At 38.9% G+C, this 17,790-nt stretch overlaps 1 protein-coding gene across 15 annotated transcripts in view; it reads right to left on the minus strand.

Moving 5' to 3' along the window:
• Positions 1-16,843, minus strand: part of MPDZ (multiple PDZ domain crumbs cell polarity complex component) — a 116,326-nt gene extending 99,483 nt beyond the window's left edge. For 4 of the 15 annotated variants that reach the window (XM_085214527.1, XM_085214530.1, XM_085214528.1 and 1 more), the window contains exons 1-3: positions 16,367-16,832; positions 8,671-8,762; positions 7,897-8,063 (exon numbers count right to left, since the gene is read on the minus strand). In XM_085214527.1, the coding sequence (XP_085070653.1) occupies positions 7,897-8,063; positions 8,671-8,686 (183 nt within the window). In that variant the 5' untranslated portion in view covers positions 8,687-8,762; positions 16,367-16,832. Of the gene's footprint in view, positions 1-7,896; positions 8,064-8,670; positions 8,763-14,650; positions 14,866-15,958; positions 16,120-16,279; positions 16,299-16,366 lie in introns of those variants that run through there. The other 11 variants (XM_085214526.1, XM_085214519.1, XM_085214529.1 and 8 more) reach the window with 9 other exon arrangements.
• Positions 16,844-17,790: the final 947 nt, after the last annotated feature.

Below are 17,790 nucleotides of genomic sequence, written 5' to 3' on the forward strand. Positions count from 1 at the left end.
CTCATCTAGGTGCTTTAGGAAAACATATCAGAACAAAGGTCATTTGTTGAATATCTTATCTGTCTGGAAATAAGTCTTAAGTTACAGAATAATAAAAGGTAACATTGGAAAGAAAAGCCCTCAACAGCATCAAGCCTGCTTGGCCATAAAAAAATGGGAAACAAGAAAAATAGGATAGTTTTGAACTCAAGATGATTTTCACTGCAGTGACTATGTTCTGCTGGCCAAGTTCAGGAGGAACTACTTGTTATATTTCAGACAAATCAGAATACCTAAAACATACACACACAAATTTTCTTTAACTGCATACAGCCATTTTTGCAAATCTGTAAAGAACAGACTGATAAATTTTGTTTCACAGTAATTGCACTCAAGAACAGTCCAATTTCCCTTATGTTGTATGTGTGGATATAAAATTAAGAAAGTCTCTACTCTACTGTTTTTTCTCATCAGCTGGAGTCCTCGCTACAGATTAATTCACCTTCACCTTCCCAGTGTCAGCCACTTCCACGTATAAAGGTTTTCTCTGGTCAATTAACATTCTTAGTTTTTGCTCTCTTCCACCTTCAAATCTACTAACACATTCTCCTGCCATATTCCTTCCTATACAATTGTAATGGGTACAATTATTATTTATAAAAATATTTTATACCATTGTAATTAGCACACCTCATACTATTTCTGTTTAAAAACATTTTCAAATTGTCACAGCAATTAGAGTGAATGAGATACAAATTCAAACTACTTCCTGTAAACTCAAGGGCCAAGCCTCAGAGATATGGTATCACAAATTTTAATCAGTCAGGTATACATTTAATTTCCAAATTTCTGTGCTCATTGCAAAAAAAAAGCACTTAACTACCAATCCTGCTGAAAATTATCATCCTCAAATTTTGCTGGGTCGAAGGAGTAAGAAGAGAAATCATCACCTTAATCAGGAAAGCGAGTAACATTAGTCTAAACAAGGCAACAGCACTTGTGAACACAATGATTCTGCTCCATGAAGAGGTAACAGCTCATAAAACCTCTCCATGGACCCTTTGAAGACTTTGAAGTGATGATTTCAAATTATGCATGCTTCAGTTGGCATGATTAAGCCTTGAGAAAAATACATTAAATATTTAGAGATTTCATTTAGTACAGTTCTAAACACAACATTAGTCTGTCTTGGGACCCATTTGATGTGGCAGAAACTTGAAGTTTCACCTGCCAGAACAGCAAGAAGGGTCACTGGTATTGCCATCAGTCTGTGAAACCCACGTGTGCATGAAAACCAGCTTTGAACAGAGTTTTATCTTCCCAGATAAAAGAGGGAGAATGAAGATTTTTTTTTTTTTTAATGACTGCTAAGAGCAAAATTTGAGACTCTATAAGCAAATAAATAAATTAATAAAAATTAAGAAATATAACGGTCACCTATCATCTTTCTATCATATATCAGCATTCCGGGTCAACTGGAGAGGTCCCAGAGGATTAGATGCTTGCCAAAGTATTCCAATCTATCAGAAGGATTCAGGGAACTACAAGCCTGTCAGCCTGACCTCAGTGCCAGGTAAGGTTATGGAACAGACCACCTTGAGGGAGATCACATGGCATGTGCAGGACAACCAGAGGATCAGGTCTAGCCAGCATGGGTTCATGAAAGACAAGTCCTGCTTGGCAAACCTGATCTCCACCTGTGTGTGACCCGCCTGGTGGATGAAGGATGAATCTGCCTAGATTTCAGCAAGTCTTCAACACTGTCTCCCACAGTATTCTCCTGGAGAAGCTGGCAGCCCATGGCCTGGACAGATACACTCTTTGATGGGTAAAGAACTGACTGGAGGGGTAATGAAGAAAATTAAATGCAGCTGGCAAACAGTCACAAATGGTGCACCTGAGGCCTCTCTTCAATTTGTCTGATAACCTGGACACACCCTTAATAAGCTTGTAGATGGCACCAAATTTGCAGGAAGTGTAGATTTGCCTGGGGGAAAGAAGGCTCTGCAGAGTGATCTGGACAGGCTGGATTGCTGCGCTAGACCAATGTGATGAAGTTCAACAAGACCAAATGCTGGTTCCTGAACTTTGGACACAACAACCACAGGCAACGCTACAGGCTTGGGGCAGAGGGGCTGGAAGAATGTGTAGAGGAAACAGACTTGGGGGTGTTGGTCAACACTCAGCTAAACGTGAGCCAGCAGTGTGCCCAGGTGGACAAGAAGGTCAATGACATCTTGGCTTGTATCAGAAATAGTACTGTCAGCAGGACCAGGGAAGTGATCATCCCTGTGTACTCAGCTCTGATGAGGCCGCACCTCGAGCACTGCGTTCAGCTTTGGGCCCCTCAATACAAGAAAGACATCAAGGCCTTAGAGCATGTTCAGAGAAGGGCAGTGAAGCAGGTGAGGGGTCTGGAGCACAAGTCTTATGAGGCGTGACTGAGAGAGCTGGGACTGTTTAGTCTGGAGAAGTGGAGGTTCAGGGAGACCTTATACTTCTCTACAACTATGTGAAAGGAGGTTGTGGTGAGGTGGGAGTCAGCCTCTTCTCCCATGTAACTAGCAATAGGGCTAGATGGAATGGCCTCAAGTTGCGCAAGGGAGATTCAGGACATTAGGAAATACTACTTCTCCAAGAGAGTGTTCAGACATTGGAACAGGCTGCCCAGGGAGGTAATCATTGTCCGTGGAGCTGTTCAAGAAGTATTTAGATGTCATACTAAGGGACATGGCTTAGCGGATAACATTAGTGACAGGCGGATAAGAAGTCCAACTTGGTGACTCCATGATTCAGTGATTATAACATTGATGCACAGAAAATTGCTGAAGGTGAGGAACTGCCATTGCACAGGTGTTTTTTTTTGTTAGTTTGTTTTCAGTCTTTCTTCAAGTATGTGTTGAGATGGAAGTTGTTCATGTTTTTTCTCAGATATTTTTCCATTAGTAATTATTAACTCCATGATTCTGAAGACATTGGATAGCTTCTATTTGCATGACAGCTGACATACTGAACACTTCTAATACCAATTTAAATGCAAAACTTGAAAAAGTTAATTTCAAACATTCAAGTAAAACTATGAGTGCAGCATAACTACAAACCCCACCTGTTCTATAATAATTATCAGTAACATTTCATTTTTTCACCTTGTTCCTCCTGTAAAGAAATAGTTATGCATTCAGTGAAGGATGTGTTAACAAGGGAAGCTTCTGAACTATGATGAAAACTTTAAGAAAATTACCAACCCATTACAGTTTTGTGTATGCATGTATGCATGAAAAAAAACAACAAAACATTAGATTCATCTTATCTTCTAAAATATACATACACAAGCTCTAAAAACACTTCCATTATGAAATGACATTTATAATGACTTTAAGAGGTAAAATATTAGAATCCTCAGACAAATTAAAAACTTTCTTCCCTCCTCTCCCTTCAAATATAGGCTTATAGACTGTAGCAGCTCCTGTAGCAGCTGGGAAGAACTGGTATATATTATTGCTAATCATTGAAGCACAGGTCATTTCTAGGGGAGCAATAAGCCATACATTGAAATCTCAGGATGATAATGCTTATTGTGGTTTCAAGAAAGAATTTTCGAAATATGCAAGCTGTACTACTTTGCACTAATGAAGTCACCATATTACTCTGGAGAAATAGCTTTATGGAAATGCAATCATATAAGTACTGTATGAAAGAATATTGCTTTGTTTTATAATTTGGCCAATGATAATTGCCTTTGATTGATTTCCTCCTTGCTGTGCGTAACATCTGCAATATATGGACATAATTTGGCATAAGCAAAAAGATGACAAGGATAAAATTTTTAAGTATGATAAAGCCCACATTATAATTCTGCAGACAAACGCTGAATGTAATCAAACAGCACTTACATTCAGCCATTCAAAACACTTTTAATAAAAATGAAATTATTCCAGTCACGCCTGTACCTTATCAGTATTTAAAGCTATGTAATCATCATTGCTAGGTCTCTGCTGTCAAAAAAAAAAAAAAGAAAAAAAAAAAGAACAAATTCCTCCTTTATCAGCATTTTAGAGTCACTACATAGACGATGAGATGTATTTCATTGAATCCATCTGTGTGCTGAGCATCAAAAAAGTCAGTGAGAGCAAAAGCAATATCAAAAGCACAAGTTAGACCCACAGCAAACCTGTGTGGGAAGTGGTGGGTGAGGACCTGCTGGCAAACTCCCTGAAAGAGGCTCCTGAAGTGTCCCAAATTCTTCTCCAAAGGAGAAGGCAGCATGCACAAAAACACTGTGAAAGCAGCACCAAAACCTCCTTCATGTTTCCTGCAAAACAAGCAGCAGCAATACATGCAGAACCCTACTCCTCAGCAGTGCTTTAAAGCCATTCTGGTAACTGTTTCTTCAAACCCCAGAGAAATAGCTCAGTCCTCACAGAGGTATAAAGCAGACAATAACAATAAATTTTTTAAAGAAATAAGTATGTGAGGAATGTAGCCAAGTCAAAGGATTCTTTGTTCTGGTACAGAGAGAAGCAGAAAAGGAGGCAGTGGATGAGCAAGAGACAGAAAGGAAAAGAGGAGGCAAATAGCATTTGCCAGTGCTGTTTTCTTTAATATCTTTTATACAGAAAATACTGTTGAAAGACCTGGAAAATTCAAGATATCACAGTTTCTGCTACTCTTTGTAGCTTTGTACTCTCATCTCTCAACAGCAAGATTGCTCTTCAAAAGCTGAAAACAAACATTCACAGAAAAGTATGGTTACTAAGAAAGAGGAAAAAATCTCCCTGCTTCAATGCTCTTCAACTCAAGTGACAGGTGAAGTCAGGAGAGTAATTCTCTATCAAACATTCTTTAAACATTACTAGATTTTTCCCACTCAAGTTCCTAAATCTGCAGAGATAAATCTGCAGCGTATATAAATCCTGTTTGCTCATCTAAGGAAAAAACAAAAAACAAAACCATACTGTTAAAGCACCTGCCAATAGGCAGCAAAGCATCAGATTCGCTGACTTCAGCATTCTGCCTCAGTAATATACAGATGAAGCAACATACCACTCAGCCTACACTCTCCCACTGAACAGAAACGCAGACTCAAAAGGCTCTTGTTAAGTACACATCAATACTTAAGGGAATCAGTTCCTAATTAACACACAGAAGCTTTAAGGAAAAACAAGAGAGCAAATCTGAAGAAGTATCTGTACAGAAATAATTTCTCAGATATTCCCTAGATGTTTAAAAGATCACTTATCTAGGGGGAAAAAAAAAACAAAAAAAAAACCGAGGAGCAAGCCTAGCATTTTAGACTATAAAAATGGCAGTAGCATCCACTGTATCTGAATGTTAGAACTCTGTACTTACACCTTAGGAAAACATGACAGATGTTTACAAAATTGCCAGATCATTTTCCAGACCTGCACAAACAGATGATGATCTCACAGTTATCTTTATGCCTTCCAGGCTGGATATTAAGAAAAATTTCTTCTTAGAAAGTGTAGTAAAGCATTGAAACTGGTTGTCCAGAGAAGTGGACATCTCTGGAGGTGTTTAAGAAAAGTTTATATGTGGCACCCAGGGATATAGCTTAGTGGCCTTTGTGGTGATGGGTCGATGGTTGGACTACATCATCTTAGTGATCTTCTCTAACCATAATGATTCTGGTTCCAGATACTGTGCCTCAAGACAGAGTCTTATCCTCAATTTTATGAATCCACCATCAGCCCACAAATCTCTGCTGGGACACTCACAATTAATCAGTTCAATTAAGAAAATTAACTGCCGTCATTTCTTCTCTGCTCCCATCTTCTCTTTCACATCTATACTTTCTTGACAGTGGGTCTTCTCCTGAGAATTTTGCAGTAGTCTTGGAGCTCTTTAAGAACTCATACACTAATTAAAAGCATATTAACAATTTAACAGACTGTCACTTACAATTTACCTTAACAGACAGATCCTGGTTCAAGTTTTAGGATAGCTCGTTGCACATGCAAGAATTTTAGCAACCTCAGTCTGCAGCAGATAGAGACTGCAACAACCATCCACTGCACTACTGAGCACCATTTCACAAGCCTTGCTGTTTTGACATGCTTAAGAGTTCCAAGAGCACAATGCATTTCCAGACATAAAAAGAAAACTAAAGTGGCTCTGAACTTTGGCAAATTGCAACTTTGAAAACACTAACAAAGTTAGTCTTCTGAAATAACTATTTTATTATTTTATTCTTTGTCTTGTTTCAAGATTATTTGTAGGCATTTAAATAAAGCAGAGAAGAAACAGACAATCTCGTGTAATAGCAGGGAAGAAAAAAAAAACAGGAAAAAAAAAGAGGACACTCGGGTGTTTATACACACACAAAGAAATTCACATACAACTAGTTCTATCAGCTAGACTGGGTTTGTGTACAGTCCACTGAATTTACTGCATAGATAATAAACCTGTGGGGTTAGGGCTGCAGGTGAAATAATTTTTTTTTTTTAAATACACATCTGAAATTAACTGTGGAATATTGGTAGTGATTCACTTAGATGGTTGAATTTAGAAAAATAAGAATTTTTTAATAACAAAATGTCAATAAGTGAAAATTGATCTGTCTTTTCAGCAAACACGTACTAGTGCTTCAAGGACATCTTGTTTTTTGGCTGCACATACCCACAATAATTATCACAGAATTAACTGTATGTTTTTGGATGTCAGCTTGCAAATTACAGAGCCTCAAACAACCTCTCAGAAGAGCTTTTCATCAAGACTTTTTTAATCACTCCAAATTTAATAAGTCATCACATATAAAAAAAATGCAAAATTAAAAAAAAAAACAATCCAACACATAGTCATGTATGGCACTGTAGACACCACTCTAACATATTTGCTAACGTAAAATAGATAATCAAGATAATCTACAGGAAAGAGTGAAGTGCCATGCAGCTGTAGTACCCTCAGGAGCACAAAGGCTACTCTCACCAGATACATTCTAGCAAGAGACAAGATGCAGTTTCGTTATTCAGTAAGGTCAACATGCAGAGCATCCCTCCTTCTGCTTCACCATTTCTCCATACTTGCCACGTGCTAAGTGTGCCTTCATGAGGTATGTTTTAGGAGTTTAAATGTTGCACATTCCATTGTTACAGAACACAGCACTTCAGAACAGAGAGTAATGAGAATATATATATACGCAAAGAAAGAATATATATACAATACGCACAGAAAAACAGATTTCTTTTTCCACCTGCCTCACACTAAAGCATCTAAACTGACCTGAAGCCTGTAGGAAGCATTTCTTAAAAGCTATACTTTAAGAAGAAAGAATAGTTCTGTACAAGTTGGCTGTACATGAAAAGCAGGTTAACAAGTTATGGGGTTATAACAGTGACAGATAATCATCAGCTTATGGTTGGATTTGATGATTTTAGAGGTCTTTTCCAAACTTACTGATTCTACGATACGTAATTATGCCAATAAAAACAAGATGTCCCCTCTGAAGGAAGGCAGAAAAGTGATACTTAAATTCTTGAGCAATTGGAAAGGAGGTAGAACATCTTTTTTCTTTCTAATGTCTTACTCTTACATAAAGAAAAATATATATTCATCTTCTGAAGCAAGTATTCCACAGGAAAAAATGAAAGAACAAACAAAACACATTACTTCCTTTTCAAAGACGGTGACAGAAAGCGATACATTAACTTATTACCCAGTATCATCACTGCCCCCCAGTAACTTACAAGCACATACGTAAAAAAATGGATGCATACTCTATGTATGATGGGACACAATAAAGCCCAGAAATGTAACTGGGCGTGTTCTCCTCTGTTCTCCAAAGCTTTGAATCAAATCTTTAATTAAGGCTACTTGATTTCAATATTCAACATGCAAAAGGACATACACAGTTTTGCACCTTCAACTTTTCTCTTGCGTCTGGGAGGGTAATTTTCCTACCTGGTCTCTCAGCTGTTGAACGGAAGTTTGAAGGTTGAGAATTTGATTAAAAAGCGGACTCTGCAGCACTGATTTTAATAAGTTCAGTTTTTCCTCATTTGCGACATCACCTCGATCCCGAAGCTTTGCCTGTAAGCGCTCCACAGCCTGGAGGGCCCGATGTGTATCTGTAGCAACATTCACTCAAGTCAGTGTCAGTTTAGAAACAGTCGTACTGAAAGCACATAAATTTCACTAAATACCTCTTCTTTTCAAAATACAGAGGCCTAAAAGGGTTTTTGTTCAGAACTGACTCAAACGTCTTAATGAATTATGAAGTCAGAGGAAGAGCACAAAGCAGAAGGCAAATAATATGATGGTTGTTACTTTTGTTGGCTTTTTTTTTTCCCCCCCCCATTAATAACTGGGTTGCAAAAAAAAAAAAAAAAAAGTGAAAATTTTTCATTAAAATTCAGTACAGGAATTGTGGCTAGAGGCAACTGCAAATAAAATCAAACAAAAATATCCCTAAAAAGATGTCTTTTTCACACAGACCTTCTAAAAAGACTGGAAAAAAAGACAACTGGGAAAAAAAAAACTAAATACATTAAATAAATGATAATACATCTTTGTGTTTCCTAATTCTAAAAGCAAACAAACAAAAAATTGCCAAGTATTTGTCATAAAACCCATCTCATTTGTATACACCAATAATCTATAACTATTACGCACAATACGTTTGACAAATACACTGATCCAAATCATAATTAAGCAAAAAAAAAAATAAAAAATTACCAATTGTTTCCAACATGTTCTCTGCTTCTGCTTCTCAGCTCCTATTCCAACACAGAAAGAGACAGCACATACAAATATTATCCTGGCTTTTCCTGAAAAAAGAAACACAGGAAAACTGTCAGATGTAGAATACGAAGTAGTGAGCTCAGAATGAAACAAAATTGACTTCTGAAACCAGTCGCCAAGCCCCCAAAACGACAGCCCACTAAAACTACATCTCCTTTAGGTAATTTATTTCTGCATTGCCATATCAAAGATCCTGTCTGTATACTGTTGCACAACATGCCCTGCATTGCTTTAATCAGAAGGTATAAATCATAGCTGCCACTGAGACTTCACAGCATTTCATTGCTTTCCTTTTCAGTGACTCATAAAAACATTCCCTGTAGGTTCAGTTTTCAAGCCCTGTGTTGACAATATCAGGTGCATGAACCTAAGAAGAAATCCATGAGTCATAAAGCATTACTGCAGAACTGTCACACTACAACCTCCAGAATTCATGCTACAACCTCCACTACTTACATATACCAATATTAAGAGTCAGATATGGCTGATGAATGATTTTTGCCAACACAGATTTACAGGCAGGAAACTCTACCTTACAAAGAATTCTGAAACTGATTAGTATTTTGAGAGTTTGGGGAGTTTGAGTGGTTTTCTTTTGCTTGTTTGGTGTTTCTGTTGTTGTTTGCTTGGTTTTTTTTTTTGTTTGTTTGTTTGTTTTTTTTGCCTTTTAGAATTTTTTTTTTTTTTTTTTTTTAAAAAGGAATTTCTAATGTTGCTCAGAAAGTTGTGATTTTGTATGAGTGGGAGAGTCTGCCCATCCACAACTGTGATGGAGACTGTGATGGATGTAAATGAAGTGAGAAATCCAAATATCATTGTAGGTGCATGAACCGACCTGTGCTTTTTATTTATTTACCCTTCCCAACAGTACTTTTGTTTTCTTGGTAACAGGAAAGTAGTTTAAGATTATATACCAACTTGAATCTGATAAAGAAAGCACCATACAGGAAACAGCACTCAGAAAGAGCTGAGCACCTAGGAAAACTGACTTTCTTCCTTGAAGAAGATAATAAAGAAAGGATGGTGTTGACAGACCTCTGAGTATGAGAGAGTAACTAAAATTCAAAAGGGCCATCAACCATACAAGCTGAGCTGGATAAACATAATCAATTCCCACAATAAAAGTGAGAAAAAAAGTTGTCGACATGAACTTGCTTAGAAGGACCACTATTGACAACCATGTATTATTTGCAGTCCAAAAAGAAAAAACAAACCAAGTGGTTTTTAAACGGCTTCAAGTTCTACTGCCAGACTTCCCTAGTTTCAGAATGCCTTAAGCTTTATATCAGTTTATCTTACAGCATATGAATTTACAAATACGTTGCTACGGAAACACTGAGCATCACTTTTAGTACAATATATCATTTAGAAGTAGACATGAAATTCAAATCCTTTTAATGAGGTAAACTAACCTTTTCCATGATACAAATTAAACACGCGTATCAATAATTAATAAAAAAATACTTTATGAATTTGTTTTCTTACTTAACGAGGTAAATCCCAGCACACAACTACCAGATCTGGAGAAAAAAAATAAATAAAAAAATAAAAATAATAAAAATAAATAAATAAATAAAAATATCTTGTGTTTTCACCTGTTCACCCTTCAAAATAAGACTGTCTATTTAATAGGAAGGGTTGGATGAAGTTATTAAAAAAATTAATGAAATAAGCTGGTTTTCCCCTAACCTTAAACACCAATAGCTTTTACTTTCAGATGAAAAAACTATTATCACACAGTCAGTTCAGAGGCTGCATTTACAAGTACAGACATTTACAAGTAATGTTCACAGGTCTTTTTCTCAGTGGCAGTGCCAATTAAAGTTGTTCTTTCCTGTTTCACCCTTCTGCTTCTATTTGCACAAATGTTTATGCAGCTGTGTTTTAGATCCAAACAGAAAACTGCACGAAACAAATATGGAGACTACTACTCAGTCATTTCAGTCCCATCACCCTGCACATGTACATGCACACAGCCATCATATCCTCAGCTCACAAATGTTGAGGAACTAACCAGAAAAACAGAAAGTTCCTTGTACATCAGACCTTCTGCTTCAGATCTCTAAGAAACTCAAGAAGAGGAGATAGCTTTTAGAGTTGGCAGATATTACATTACATCATGATTCAAGTTGCCTATTTCTAATGTGCAGTGAAAGGCATGTTTACAAGCAATAAAATGGACAGGATCACCACTGTATTGGTGCAACTCCAGAATAATCATCACTGATGATTTGAAATTGAAGCTTTCTCAACACAGACACTTATTAACAGAAGTCACTAAGTATAATTCTAGAGATAGAGATGATCCTACTAAATCTGCAATGAAAAAATTGCTGAGCACTGCTAAGGCTCTCATGATACACTTTTCACTTACCACGTGCATTAGAGGTAGGAAAACTGTCCCAGAGCCATCTTAGTGCCAGCAAATCAATTTTTAACTCTCATTTTATTTTACTTCGCCTTAACTTTCCTTATTTTGTTTTTGTACTGGAAGGGATTTACTCCTTAGCTGATCCATCTAATGCTTTTGTCGACCGCAGTTCAAGGAAGGATCAAGACAGGAACTGCTGTCAGAATGTTTTCCTTCAGGACACTTCCACTGAAGCAGAAGTAGTGCCTCAAGGCACACCAGTACTCATATATCACAGTTCAAGATGACACCCTTTGCTCTGTGCACACTCTGGCATTGCGAAAAGCCACCCAACTCTGTTTCTGCTGTGCCATGTAACAATAGGGATCAGTCAGCACCAGCTTAGTGCCACATTAGCCTAGCCAAAGTACAAGGAAAGCAAGCGTGCATCTTGCCCAAGATGTGTCCATAGTCACCACTCCCACCCACCACAGCAACAACTCCTGGTTTTTAACACAGCACACGTCTAGGTATTTCAGTAATAATGCACCGAGCAAACCTTGTCCAGGGAGAAATATGGAGACAACTCTTTGTTGAAATAAGTAAATATTTCATTTGCTGTAGTGAATATTATTATAATACCATCACAAATTCTAGATGCATGAATGAATGAGAGGCAGTTTCTGATCATCTCATTTTCTATACTCCTGGCTGCCTGCATCGCAGGAGTCCAAAGCAAAACCTGCCCTTCTATACATGGCACAAACACCAGTCTTGATCCAAAGAGCTTACTAGCTCATCTCAAAGTAGATTTAACTATTTATTTGTTCTAGAGCTAAAGTTCACTAATCTCATCATAGTAATAAAAACATTGACTGACTTAGACTTTTTTACTGGCTACTGGAAGAAGTACTGCTAAATGAACAGCAAATTAATTCAGTGTTTCCAAAGACACAGGTGAGACTTTTAAAAATAGGCACCTTATCCCTTTACTCTTGTTTTATAGTAAAAAAAGTAAAATAAACTCACAAGTAGTTTTAACTAAATACACAACGAGAAACTTAATCTTCTGCTAATCTTGCACAAAAGCTAAAGATAATCCCCTTCATCATATAATCATTAATACATTTGCACTTCTAAAATTTGACTCTTCCTGTGCTAACACACAAAAATGTGTTACATATGCATCTCTCCACTACTGCAGCTGCTCTTCTCATAAAACAGTTGCCAGATAAATGCTGCAGCCCTGTATTCTTAGTGCCCATTCCTAAAGCACTCAAATCCATAGGTTTAAGAATTTTAAAAATAGACACAAAATGTATGCTCAATACCTCCTTTTCATGGCAATCATGCAAACCTTAATAAATGGAACACCCAGAAGACTCGTGAAAAATGAAAAGATGAGTTCCTTCTAGTTATTGCTCTTTCATACCTGATCATGTAATTCCTACAAGGAAACTTCCTCCTTTGCATTTACACATGCTCCATCTACAATTTCACAAATCCATTTCAGATAATACCTCAGAAACTCATGCTCAAAGCACTGGATTACGAAACATGTGATTCCAAAGATAGAAAACAGAGTAATAGGCTTTGTCTTGCAGCTCTTGCATTACTTTATATGCCTTCAAGATACAAAGGAAATGCCTATTCTAAAAGCAATCTCCAGGTCCAAACTTTGGCAAGGAGGTGCACAAATCTGACTCAGTATAGTAACATGGTAATCAAAGCTTATACTCTAGATGCTAAGAAGAGTATTTCAAAAGTTCTAATTAAATTTCAGCACCCAGTTCTGAATTTGGCTTGGGAAAGAGGTATCCTTTCTTACTTTATTTTTATTCCATGCCTTTATATTCCTCTTCTTTCTGGCTGTCACTCAAACAGGCATACTGTGTTAGCTCTGTGTGGCAAAAGAATGAAAACCAAACCACGTTGATTACCAGGAGACCTTCTGTATTGCTTTCAATTTAACAGCTTTTCTGTTTCACTCAGCTACCTCTCTCACCCTGGATAACATTCCTGTGAAGAAAATTACAGTAATCCTCGGACTTCTGGAAAACATGTCTTGTCAATACAAAGACATCTGAAACCATTCAAGCTCAACTAAAGATCTCATGCTTCCTATTTTTCTCCACTGCTACAAAGGCAATTCTGCTGTTCATACAGCACTTTCAAGGACTCCCAGAAGTATTACACAGGCTCTAACAACTGTATTCTGACAAGTATAGCCTTCACTACTCCCAGTGACAGTGATAAACATACTTGAGCACAAAGGAGGAAAAAAAAGGGGGAAAAAAATAAAAAAGAGGAAAAAGAAGCAAGCAGTGGAAACGAGTTAAGATAACAAAAAAAGACTAGCCTTCTGTTTCCACAACAAGACACGAATAGGCGGAATTAACATCAACCACCTGTTTTATCAGCAGAGAGACTGCACACTTGTCCATGACAGAAGAGCATAGCAGCAGCTCTGTGTCTCAGAGTAAATAAAGTAAAGAAAGTACAACAGTAGAGCTAAACAACTATGAAAACCAGATCTTCTGCACACATCACACTAAAGTTTTAAGGAAACTTGGAAAGCTTTCAGATAAATGTACAATCTCTTTTTTTTCCTCTTTAATTAATAATATTCTGTAATACAGTCAAGAGCTCTACATGAATGTTTTATGCTAGCTGATGTGCAAGTTACAACTGTAATCCAGAACTGGGCCTAAACGATACCTACTACTTTCATTTGCAGATAAACATATGTGATGCAAATTATTCACTAGTGACTGGTAAAGAGTTTTGCAAACATAACAAAACAAAAACAAACAAGCAAAAAAAAAAACCGAACACAGTAGAGGAACTTTTTTGGTGTACTAAGGAAAATAACAAACATAATCTGTTTACAAAAAAGAAATCTTGCAGTAAATAAATTGAGATTAATTGAAATAATTTTCTTCAAACATTAGAAATACTGGATTAGCTTCAGAAACTGAAAAGCAGCTTTTCAGCATACACAAAATATATGTGACACTACATATCCTAAGCCACTCTAAATAGCCTAAGCATGGTTCATATTGCCTACACACTTTTCCAGTATAAGAGCTGATTACCAAATTCACTAAATTTAGATGAACTTAATTAAACGCAGTTTCTACATCATAGAAGTTGCATCTCTTAACATATATTGGATTCCTCATAGAGGTAAAAACAGGATACATAAATGGTAAAAAAAAAAAAAAAAAAAAAAAAAGCCTCACTGTAAAGCCAATGAGGAGTCGTCATTTTCCTTACAAACCAAAAATGCTGCAGAACTTCTATCATATACTGTGAAAATAAAGGAAGAATCACACAGGAAGTCATTACAGCACATAACCAGAATATGAGACAAGGTGGCTTGGATACCAGAACTGAGTCTGAAAAGCCTGTTAAAGAAACACTCCACAACCATATAGGCCAATTATTCCACAAGCAACAACCAAGCATACACCAAACCAATGTGAAAAGAGGGCACTGAAAACAAAATGACATATTTATGCACTGACTCGCTGAGAATGCCTATGGCAAAACAAATGTCCTTACCAATGATGAGAGACTACATTATCAGTTTGGTATCGTATTTGCTGAAACTGCTTCAGTAGGATGTTTCAGTGGAAAGCCAATTAGAGAGTGTAATGCATATCATCTTCAGAATTTAAAATTTTCTTGCATGAGATACAGACCATATAATTTCAAACATTTTTAATTTTGGTTTTCAATGCACTCGTTGCTCCACAGAATTCACAAACACTGCCGTACTGAAAATAAAAAACATCAATTAGTATGTAAGTAGCGCAGCTCTTTTTTTCCCCCATGCTGTAATCAATCTAGCTTTCCCAGTGCACTGTTACATGAAGAGAGAGAGAGAACGTATCCAGTTCCCAAGGAAAAGCTTCTTGATAGCATAAAGGAAGCCAGCAGAAACACTGGCTGTTATCAGTAAATGTTACACGTGTGCTCTATTAGTGTAACATGGAGATATGAAATAGTTGTTACTCACTGTTGGGGTGCAACATTGAAAACTACAATATTCTCTGATGTTCTCTGCCACTAAAGCATTGTTAGTGAACACCCACAATTAATATGCCCTGAGGCGTTTTTGTTCTGCATTCTTGCTCGCTTAATGCTATGTTACTTTCCACTTTTGTAGGGAAATGACGTTTCACAGACACATTTTACTACTTTTCCCTGTATTTGTTTAAACTCTTCACTCCCAAAAAGTTGTTATCTTGGAAAATGCCCTGCCGATATGGAAACCACAAGGCATTACACAACAGGCTGCCACAATAGCTGAAACCAGGCCCTTTCGCTTGGCCCAGCCTCTGCTCTGCCGGGCAAAGAACTCCGCCTATCCACTCCAGTACCATAGCTAGGCATAACGTTTTCTTTTCAGCAAGTTACACTAACAAAGTCTCCTGCGTGTACTAAGAAGCAAAAGGGATGAGGTTCTGTTTTTAAAAGCTGAAAGAAAAGGGAAAAAAGAATGCAGCTCTGCTCAGCTGGGTTGCAAATCAACCTTATGAAATGCAGTACACAGGGCTCACAGGGTCAGCTCTGAGAGAGCTTTTCTTGCCTATTATCCTCTCCAGTAACACAGGAATGTACTGGAAGCGGAAGGGAGAACCCCTAAATAGAAAACATCCCATACAGCAAACCCTTTTCTTCACACAGCCTCACCTATCAGAAGGAAAACTAAGGCCTCGCACCCACTCTGCTAAAAGGACCGTACCCGAACGCACACTCGGGGACCAACAACAGCGGGATCCGGCGCCGCAGGAAGCGCCTGGCACCCGCGGACAGCGGTATCCGCAGTGGAAGCACAGGACCCCCAAGAAGCCCATCAGCACCTACCGAGCGACCACTCAAGGGAAACACAGCGGCTGCGAGCGGCCGCGGGGAGGAGACATCCTCCAGGGATGGGAACTGCCCGCCGCAAAGGGGAAAGGAGAGCGAGAGAAGGAGGCGCTCAGGGACCTTCCCTCCCGCGGCCACCGGTGACGCGCGGACGGCTGCCTCCGCCAGGCCCGCAGCCGCCCGCCCGCCCGCCGCAGGCCGTGCCGCGGCCCCGGGAGCGGGGAGCAACAGGCTCGGCCCCCCGTGGCCTTTCTCCTTCTCCAGACCGCCCCGCCCGCCGAGCCAGCAACGTGACAACAAAACTTCGCAAATAAATACACTTAAAGAGCTGACTCGCAACTCCGCACGGCCGGCGCGCCGTTTATTCCAAGCTCCTCTCCCCGCAACCCCTTGCGTCCCGCTTACCCGGCGGCTCCGCGGGCCCCGCTCTCCGCCTTCGCCCTCCCCGCCCCCGAGTAACGGCGCCGCGCCGCGGGGAAGCGCGCTCCGGCACGCCCTGCCGGCCTGAAATCTAATCCTGCCCGCCGCCCCCCCGGGCCGGCCCTGTGGCACCACCCGGCGCATCCCGGGGGGTGGGGTGGGCTGAGCTGAGCTGCTCTGCTCTGCTTTGCTTTGTTGGTCCGTTGCGCGGCTGCCTTCGAGAAGAGCTGTTCCTCAGACGAAAAGTACAAGGCAGTTAAAGAGTCAGCGATAGGACAAGAGGGAGCGGTTTTAAACTGAGGAAGGGGAGATTTAGGTTTGATGTGTTTCTCTGTGCCCAGAGAAGCTGTGGGTGCCCCATTCCTGCAGGCGCTCAGGTCCGTGTTGGATGGGGGCTGGGGAGAGGAGGGGGCTTGAGGTATTCCTCTTCCAACCCATTCTGTCTGCTGGAGGTGAAGTGCTGTCCTGCAGCGAAAATCATCCGGGTACTTGCACGTTCAGAAGCAGAGTACTTTTCATGCAAATTTAAAGGAACACTCCTCTTTGTACATTTAGTGTTTTTGTTATTACTTCTATCTGATAAATCGCCTTTGCAAAAAGCTGGCTCTCCTGGCAGTATTTCTCATTATAGCCAGCAGAACTCCAAATGATCCTTTTACTGTGCTGCATTTTAAAATCTGTGTGTAATTAAGTGTTTAAAAATCATTCTTCCAGTTTATGACATTGAAAGAATTAATAATTTTCAGTATTTAACTCACAGTTTGCACTATTCCATCCAATGTCTTCAGATGAGCACTTGCCCATCAGATCAAATGCTGAGGTTTTTTTGGATTTATCTGGAATTGTGAACACTGTATGAACTGTGTCACCGGCATTCCATGTTACATCAGACTTCAGTGACTCTAGAATAAAGTCCTCAATAGAAATTCAACAGTAAATTCACTAAATGCAAAGCCAGATAGCTATTCTTTTTGTTTGTTCATATATGTATATATATAAAAACAATTGTTGTCTACGTAACATAGTTATATAATTGTTTTCTAAACTGTCGCTTACTGAAGTAAAATTTGGTGACGTCAGCAAGTTTATTTGGAGTTTAAAAAGTCAAAATTGGGTGTAGTAGTATTTTACAACTAATGCTCAGTATCCCTTGTGTAACAGTCCCTCCCAGGACAACCTGTGTTTGTGTGGGATATACCCTCCAGATCATTACCATAGGCAGTACTGACAGTATTTGCATGGGCTTAGTTGTATTCACATACTTGTACTTGCAAAGGTGGACTTCTCAGTAAACATACAACATATCTATACCTTAAATATACATCACAGCAAAACAATGAGTTTTCGCTTACAATAGCTGACGGTTGAAGTCAAGTTGTGCAGTAACGGATCAAGCAAATAGCAAAGAA

The sequence above is a fragment of the Meleagris gallopavo genome, chromosome Z, assembly GCF_905368555.1.
Source record: "Meleagris gallopavo chromosome Z, MGAL_WU_HG_1.1, whole genome shotgun sequence".
NCBI classification, from domain to species: Eukaryota; Metazoa; Chordata; class Aves; order Galliformes; family Phasianidae; genus Meleagris; species Meleagris gallopavo.